Source organism: Mastigoproctus giganteus, chromosome 9 (assembly GCF_048544385.1).
Source record: "Mastigoproctus giganteus isolate SK-2022 chromosome 9, ASM4854438v1, whole genome shotgun sequence".
In the NCBI taxonomy this organism is placed as follows: domain Eukaryota; kingdom Metazoa; phylum Arthropoda; class Arachnida; order Uropygi; family Thelyphonidae; genus Mastigoproctus; species Mastigoproctus giganteus.
The window spans coordinates 204,761,011-204,770,022 of record NC_143583.1 but is presented as its reverse complement, the minus strand read 5'-3'; the positions used below and the strand labels follow the sequence as shown (position 1 = coordinate 204,770,022).

The 9,012-nt window shown below is 38.9% G+C and overlaps 1 protein-coding gene across 1 annotated transcript in view; it reads right to left on the bottom strand.

The window, feature by feature from the left end:
- Positions 1 to 4,789: 4,789 nt before the first annotated feature.
- Positions 4,790 to 9,012, bottom strand: part of LOC150081054 (protein phosphatase 1 regulatory subunit 42-like) — a 60,278-nt gene continuing 56,055 nt past the window's right edge. The window contains exon 6 of the mRNA XM_090380901.1: positions 4,790 to 4,902. Coding sequence (XP_090237027.1) covers positions 4,790 to 4,902 — 113 coding nt within the window. The remainder of the gene's footprint in view (positions 4,903 to 9,012) is intronic.

Sequence of the window (9,012 nt, the reverse complement as noted above, 5' to 3'; positions counted from 1 at the left end):
TCCTTGATATCAAAGAAATGCGGTACTTCCAGGGAGCTTCTTAGTGAAATCATGGCAAAGGGATGTGATCTTTCGAATTTTCAAAAAGGTGTGTTATTGTTGGTGCACGATTAGTAGGAGCCACAATTCAGAAAAAATAAATAAAAAAATCATTGGTAGGTAAAGTAACCATGTGTAAAGTATACAATGAGTGGAAGACGGAAAGAGAATGCAACTCTAAAGGCATGGAATGCGGCAAAGTCGGTGAATTGAGTGAATTGTGCGTCAATCTGCAGAAAATGACTGTAAAATTCAATTTAGTCAAATTAAGGCCCATTTCCAACCGAAGTTCTAGATTTGAATTTGATAGTCGTGTGCCTATCAGAAAGCCGCTTTTTTTTTTTTCTGTAAATAATCGAAAGATTCGAATGTAGTGGTGCTGCCAACGACTGATTGGGCTGTAGAAAGTGAGAGAAAAAAAGGTGGTCTAGCGAGTCTCGATTTACACTTTTTGAACCAATGCTAGGGTGAAAGTATGGCGTGAACCCATGCATCCAGACTGACTCGTGTCTGCCATTTAAGCACATGGAGGTGATATAATATAGGATATGTTCTGTTGGTACGATGGGTAGCGCTCCTACCGTTAGGTCATGTTACTTGTAATACCTTTGTTGCAACTTCAACAAAGGTATTACAAGTAACATGACCAACTTCACCCTGAAATCCTTCGTTTTTACCCGGATTATATTGGATTCTTTCAGGATGACAACGCAACTATCCACCACGCAAAAACTATCTAAATGGTTGGAGCAACATTCCCAAGATTTTCTGTCTATCTCTAGATATGAATCGAATTTAAAGTGTGGGATACGTTGGAAAGGGTAATTCAATTTCGCTGTTTGTTTGTTATTTGGTTTTTAGGAGCATTAGCAACTAAGGCCATCTTGCTCCGGGGATATGCGGTGGTCATTCCCTGCCCTTTCTGCATCCTCCATATTTGGTGGTCACGGGCTCGAACCCCGATCTAAACAAGAAGCGTGTGCTACGCACTGCTGCTCTTGCCCATCTGGCTACGGAGGCGCCTTCAGTTTCGAATTCTCTATCGACCACAATACAACAGCTGACATATCGTGATGGAACAATGGTCGAATCTTGAGCTGGACCCCAGACACTTACTGGAATCCATACCGCGATACTACGGGCTATAATTCAGGAAAAAGGTGGCTCTGTCAGATATTAAATAAAGGTTTCTAGTTTTTTGGCTAGTAAGTGGATAAAGTTCGTAGTGAACTAGAGAATTTAATGCCATCATCCCAGAGGACGCGGAAGTTCGTTGCTGAAACATACCAGCTCTAGGTTGGTAATAACTCCTAATTTAAAATATAACGAAATTTTTTGGTCTCCTATACCATAAAAAATCTAGCAAATGAGATAATATAGAGCCCAATCAGCTTAGTTTCTGTATTCTTGATAGTGAACATTATACAATTGCAATGGGGAGGTATCTCATTTCGTATTCGAAATCAAATAAAATTTGTAAACTTTACTGCGCTTGATTTTTTGTATTCTACTCATACATTCTACTCATACAGTAGACTGAGATATCGGCGTCAAGGTTGCGATAGTGTTCAAATAAGTTAGTTAGCCTAATATCCAAATTAGAGTAGGTTTGTCACACTGACTGTCCTCTGACGTTTGCAGTGCGTCCCCTCCATAAAGTTTTATCAACTTGCACAAGAAACAAAATATTAAACCTATATGAAAACATTAGTAAATAAATAATACTAATATCAGATTTAAAACACTTACTACGAGAAAATAAATAATACTAATGCACACTAATGAATTTGACACCCTTGGATTAGGTATAACCATAGGAAAACTGTATGTGTTTATAAGCTGGTAACATTTTTAAATTGTAGAGAATCAGTTAAAAATACGAATCTGCTATGCATTTAATAAACTGAATCACGACCAGAACAGTTGTTTCCAGTACAAAAAGCCAGTAAGCTTCAAAATTGGTGTCCTAGTGGTCTTAGGTTGTTAAATGCACAATGTATTAGCCATTTTAGATGATGATGTACGATTTGGCAACTTAAAACTTAAGCAGAACTTAACAGTGGAGAATACTGTAGTAAACAGTAAAGTAATGCATAAAAATTGCAATAATGTAAGATTGACTAATTAAAAGTTGCAAAAGTGAATGTCCATGCTTCACTTTCCAATCATTTGAATAGTTTCAATTAATATGTATGATACATCGTCCTATTTTTAAGTAGGGTGATAAGAATTTTTCTGTCCTTTTTTTTCATCATCTCAGAGATTTGTTGGCAACAAGATGGGCTACAAATTGCAGCGGTAGTGGAGAAGGGGCAAACGTAGTAAATGTAAATGTACACAGTAGTTGCTTCTGTGATATTGCAGCTCTTTGGCAAATTGTATTAAAAGGTCAACGATCAAGGTATAACTGCAAATTAATATATTGTTATGCCGCAATTATTACCTTTGTTGACAGCATCACGTTTGGAACTTTTGCTAGTTCCTTGGTCACAGACATTACTCTCTGTGATCAGGATGTCCAATTTGAAGACAGGAACTATACGCGTGAAGAAAAGACTGGCAAAGTTCCAGAACGTGACGCTCTTAACAAAAATGTAGTATTAATTTGTGATTATCTCTTCGTGGAAATAACCCGCAAAGGAAACGACTTTTTTAAAGTCATGTTTAGGTAAACGATAAAGATGTTGAATCAAATTACGTAATGGTTTGAAATGACCGTGACTACGGTGGAGACCTTGGACTGGGGGAGGAATAAAGAATGTTATTCTAGGGTTCACTGATAATGCTGGTAATAACTGTGCAGTTTGTTGTTACCCTAATATAAGATCTGTATACAGTCACAGTCAAAGCAAAGTCTGCTGTATGCACGTGACCCGATCACCATCAAGTCCTTATATTTTTTGTACCCTGCCATCATTTCTGACATTCGGTTGCGGCATTCTGCTGTTCCGTTAACTTTAAGCCAATAATTCCCTACTGGCATAAATGCACGAGCCACGAATGTACAGGCACTGGACCCGAATCACGAAATTCGTGACTTACAGGCTCGAGGCGATCCCCTTCCTATAGTGATGTTGTCTTCATGGTTTCGATGTTAATTTAACAGTAATAAAAGACAGTAATGTCAAGCTGGAAATACTCCCACGTTTTCCTCATGATTTTCCAGCTACAGAAAGGTCAAAAAATATTTTTTTTCCCTGTGAAGTGTTATAATAAATGTACCCATTATAAGTAATGACATGGTGATTGACTGGCATCCTAACTAATTATAAATTGCCAAAATGTCGATCCTGTCAGCATTTTGATGCTTAAAAACAGCAATGCTATCGATATGCTGAGAGCAGCAACGAATGAATAAACTGACAATGTGTTGTGTCTTATTCAAGGTGGCACCTAAACTTTAGTTCAACTCCTCCATAGTACACTGTGATGCATAGTACACTGTATTTTTTTTCAGTCAACATTCATACTTAGATATTCTGAACAGCATTGCTGTACAATTCGTAATCTTTTTAGAGGAATGCTGCAAGTGTGAAGAGAAAGCCAAAACAAAAATGAAGGTCTTCCCTTAAAGATCATCATTTTTGTTTTTGTCACTGAATCTGTGAGCTTATTTTGATTGGCCCAATCAGATAGTTTGCAGAGAATATTGTTTACAAAAATTTCTAAATCCCTTTTGGAAATGCGGTGGACAAGAATAGGTAACTTATCGGGGTAAGCTCTTGTTTTATGAATAAACTGACCAGAGAAAAGTTTGTTCATGTGCGTGTCTGTGATTATTTAAACGATTTATACAGTCATAGGTGTGTGAAACGCGGAAGAACACTACACGCATTTCTGTTGACCATAGTTCTAGCTCACATAACTACTAAATACGGCAATTCTCATTATCTTGTAAATTCCTGTGTCTGTCTGTGTGTTAGCGAGTTGTGCAAGCTCAATGCCAACACACTGACCAGTATTGGCTCTGTAATAAAATGTTCTTGTTCATACTCCGGCACGACCACCGTATCAGTGGAGTTTACATTAAATCATCAAAACAAACATTAATCGTATTTAGCAATCACAGGCTTGAATCCCAGTCCACTCAAAGAGTGCGTGCGATTGCACTCTCACTCTTGACCAGTCGGGTAGGTCAGGCCGAAATGAATGAAGGCCGAAAGAAACTATTGGGGGAGGTCATTCCAGTACGTGGAGGGAATTCAATGTTAAACAACATTGACGCTTAACCTGTAAAGGCATTTAAACTTCAATACTAGTCCCAGAACCGTTCCCCTGCCTTTGTAGATGATGGCTGTTCAATGTATAGTTCATATTCTGTCTTCTTTTGATTACACCAGTCACGTATTTGTGTGTTGGAAATTGAAAGAAAATTGGAAGAATCTGAAAAGAAATAGATTTTAAAAATATATTTTATTTTCATACAGTTTATGTTATTCTAACTTACTAACGGAAATTCTGGGAAGAACTGAGTTTTTCGGGAGAACTGTGTGCACTGTTAATTCATATTTCGAATTCTTATGAAACTTCGCACTACTTTCATAATACGAAGTTCCAGTGAAATTAATGGAATCGACCTATTCTTATTCAGTTAATTTTTCCAGCACAAAATGCCCAACGGGTAGAGTGCCCACAATACAACTGCATGGTTGTACGATGGGCATAAATGCAATTTAATACATTCGATTCCATTAACAGAATGTTTTGTCTTTTACTAATGAAAATATTTACTTAGGGCAATTTATAGTAACTATTTTGATGTTTTTCTCCGTGGTACTGTTTGCTTTTGTAAGAGAACGTTTAAGGAAGCTTGAATCTGACTCGTAGAAAGACTTCTGGATGGAGGAACATTTATTTCCTTCTCTGAAAATAAATGAAAGTGAATAAATTTCCTTTACGGTATTAAAATAAATTAATTAACGTCTAAAATAATATATGCCGTTCTATATTTCTAAAATACTAGCTGTTCCCATTACTTCTATATTTTTAAAATCTTAATGGCTGCTCCCCTGTCAAGATGGTCGATTCTGACCAGTTTGATACCAGCCATATTAATATAAAAGATACAAAAGGAATTTCGAAGAAGATTGCATAAAAACAGACCTTCTTCGAAACATACTCGTTAAGCTATCATTACTCATTGCTGAAACAGTCCTACTACCGTGAGCTCTGTTCGTGTCTGTCTCTTGATAATCATCACCGCCAACTTGTAGTGAATTGCAGTCTGTAAAAGACTGGTCTACCCAAAATTTCCACTTTGGGTCCGCATCAGCTCTGTCGATCATCTCACCACGTATGGTGATAAGTTTTGTCCCCTGCTTATCCAGAGGATTTCAAGGAGTAGGTGCCCACTAATTGAAGGTACACTCCTTCAATTAGTAGGCGCCCACTAATTGAAGTTATCATAAATAAAGGAACAGAAAGTGCCCTACAGAACACTGACAAACGCAGCAACCTTTTTAATTGTTCGACAATGGGATAAATTCCATTAAAAGTTCTTTCCCACTAAATAAAGAATCATCCTCCAAAAAATTTTCAGCCGGTCTTCTTAACTACTAGTACACTCGAGCCATTAACTTGTTTGATCATGATTCCACGTTTCAATTAACCTTTCTAGCCGTGTTATCGTTGCTTAAAATTCAACATTCAATATCCCCTGGCCATTTTTTTCGAATCATTTTTCGGTTTCTTTTTTCGGAGGGAACTTTACCTTCATATACATTCTGTGCTTTCAGTTTTGGTATATACACTGAAAGCACAGAATTCATCGGATACCTGGTTCCTGGGCAACCCGACGCTGTCAACCCTCTCGCTAGTGGATGAACCTTGGCAGGTATATAGGTACAATGCATTCACGTAGACGGTAATTCGATGTCAGTAGGGATAAACGACGTGAGTTAACCACTTTGAAAGGGGAATGAGAGTGGGCGTCCGACGCATGGATCACTCTATCGCAGAGGTGGTACAAAAATTGCACTTTCCTCGTTCGACAGTATCAAGAGTGTATCGGGAATATGCCATTTCCAGAATAACATCTCATCGTGGACAGCGCTCGGGGCGGAGAAAGTTGGTGGATGAATGTGGCCGTCGACGTCTGTCTTGCATTATTTCAGCCAACCGAAAAGCAACAGTGCACAAATCACCGCCGAATTCAACGACGGAGGTGCCAGAAACGTCTCCACCAAGACCATCAGGCGATCATTAGCTGCAATAGGTTATGGGAGCCGCCGACCCACCAGAGACCCATTGCTAACACCACGACACAGGACTCTACGCCTCAACTGGGCAAAAGAATATCTGCACTGGACCTTTGATGATTGGACACGGGTCTCCTGGTCCGATGAGTTCCGTTTCCAGTTATTTCGAGTGGACGGCAGGGTGCGTGTCTGATGGAAATCGCACGAAGCTATGCACCCGTCATGTCAACAAGGAACTGTTCAGCCATGTGGACGGTGGGTAATGGTCTGGAACGTGTTCAACTGGCACACGTTTGGACCTCTGGTACGTCTAGATGCATCTCTGAACGGTCCAGGTTACGTGTCGATCCTTGCTGACCATCTGCATCCCTTCATGGTCGTCGTGCACCCACAGCGCAATGGACTCTTCCAGCAGGACAATGCGCCTCAAAGCCGTAGTGACTAAAACTTGGTTCGAAGAGCTTTCCGCAGATTTTACCACCATGGAATGGCCTCCCCTTTCACCGGATATATGAACCCTGTGGAGCATCTTTGGGATGCTGTGGGGAGGTCCGTTCAAGCTTTGAATCCTCCACAAAGGAATGTGAAAGGAATCCTCCACAAAGGACTCAATGCCTCGCCGTGCGACTGTCCTTATCCGGGAAAAAGCTGGGCCTACCCGTTACTAAGTAGGTATCCCATGATTTATGTTCACTTCAGCAATAAACATTTATCTTTTGCAAGTGGGAAGTGAATCTGCGATTGTGATGAAGCGCATCACCTTATTGCAGTCGCTGAATGAAGATGACGCGAATGATTCACAGCCAGTTCATATCTGGAAATGCCTATCAGGGTCGTGAGACGGGGGGGTTGAGCTGGGCGACGCACTCTCGTCCCAATACAGAAGTGGGGGGCCCCAAAGCGAACACGAAAGCCTCACCAAATCCAGCTCTTCTTATCCATTTGTTTACTTTCTTATCTATTTGTGTTGCTGAAATACTCCAATAGAGTGCGTACATGCATACATATACATATATATATATATATATATAATCGTTTCATACACGATTCAAATGTTGGCTTCACCCAGCAGGTGGTTGATTGCTGGAACAACCTTCCGTCTGTTGTGGAAGTGGGTAGTCTGAACAAACTCAAGGAACAACTGGACAAACTATCGGAGGGAACAGACAGGTGATGTGGGAAGTGTTTTTTTTTTTTTTATTATGTTGTTTAAGCTTGCTTTCTTGCATCATTGCCACTACTAATACTAATGAATCCGTTATTATTTTTAACGGATTCCGTACGTGCTGCCATCTCATATTTGTGTTTTCTACTAATGGTACTTTCTTTGACTAATAATTAGTAATAACAGTTTTAATAGATGGCACTGCGAAAGTGGATTTCAAAATCAGAAGAGGAAGCTAAGGAAATCGCGCCTGCCAGCCAATTTTGGCTACCAAAGCCGAAATTCTCTGGCTTTGGAATGACAAGTTCACGAAATTGAATCAAATGATACAAAAACTGATGTAAAAGATAGTATTACATAAAAATAAAAAGTAACAAGTTTTTTCCGATTTTTTTAAAAATTCTGGTTTGATTTTTTCCATAATTTCACTCTAACATTTGAAATTTCACTGTAATCCGGGAGAAACACCATCAACAGAAAACTAGTGCTGGAATTTCTTCGCAATGCTATGAGGACTGTTCTCCGCCCACGAGGATAATTCTGGGAGTTGATATTTCCATCCCTCACAGTATGAAAGATTAATGACGTGTATTAAGACTTTTGTCACATTCAAACAAATTTTCGCATATTCTTCTATCCTTATCAAAAGTACATTGCAATTACAGTTTTAGTATTTAAAGAAAACCTACATAAAGAAATTCACGTAGGTAAATATCTTTATGTAGATTAGGGTACTTTGTTCCAGTAACTAATTGCTTCTTTAGCTAAAATAAATCTCTCACATTCAGTCTACAGCTATCCTTTGTTACGTGCAAGTGCTTAGATGTGCGTAGAGTTTAGTTTTCTCCACCCATTTAAAGAGCCTTAAAAGTCTCCATCAGATCTTCACGGTGAAGTCTGGTCTCCAGAATTTACAAATTACAAAACAGGAGCCTCTCCCTTCAATAACAGCTTTTTGTAACAATAACTAAACTTTGCCTTAGATCTGTCCTCGCGGTAGCACAGTGATTATAATTACCGTCCTCCCGCATACTGAAATGGAAAAGGTTCGGGTCCGAATCCTGTTGATGATGCGAGAAACTTTTATGGGCATTTCTCACTCCATGGCTGAGTTAGTGTATCTCAGGCAAGGTTTTTTAGAGAAACTCTTTTTTTCCAGCAAAGTAGGCAATCCGACCAGGAAAAAAACTCAATAATTGGTAGATGAGGTTGTCCATGAGTAACCCTAATATGACTTCCCCCTCTATCTTAAAGGATCTCATTTTGAATCGGTTGAAGACATTCGAGAAATGTAATTGTATGACTGAAAATACTACCAAAAAATTATTTTCAGAAATGCATACACAAAACGAAATTACTTTAATGGTACTAAAAATATTAAAAGTCAGTGATGAAACACTTTTTTTAAAATAAAAACGTAGTCTGGTTACTTGATTGTATGCATGATAATGCAAAATATTTCACCTGGGGAAAGAAACCCAGAAATAACATAGATGTGGGGGGAAGGGTTAGTTTGGGATGAATACTTAAGGCACTGTAAACAGGCAGCCAACAAGGCAAATCTATTTACAGTGATTCATGCAACCTTTACAAATTATGAAAATGATACTT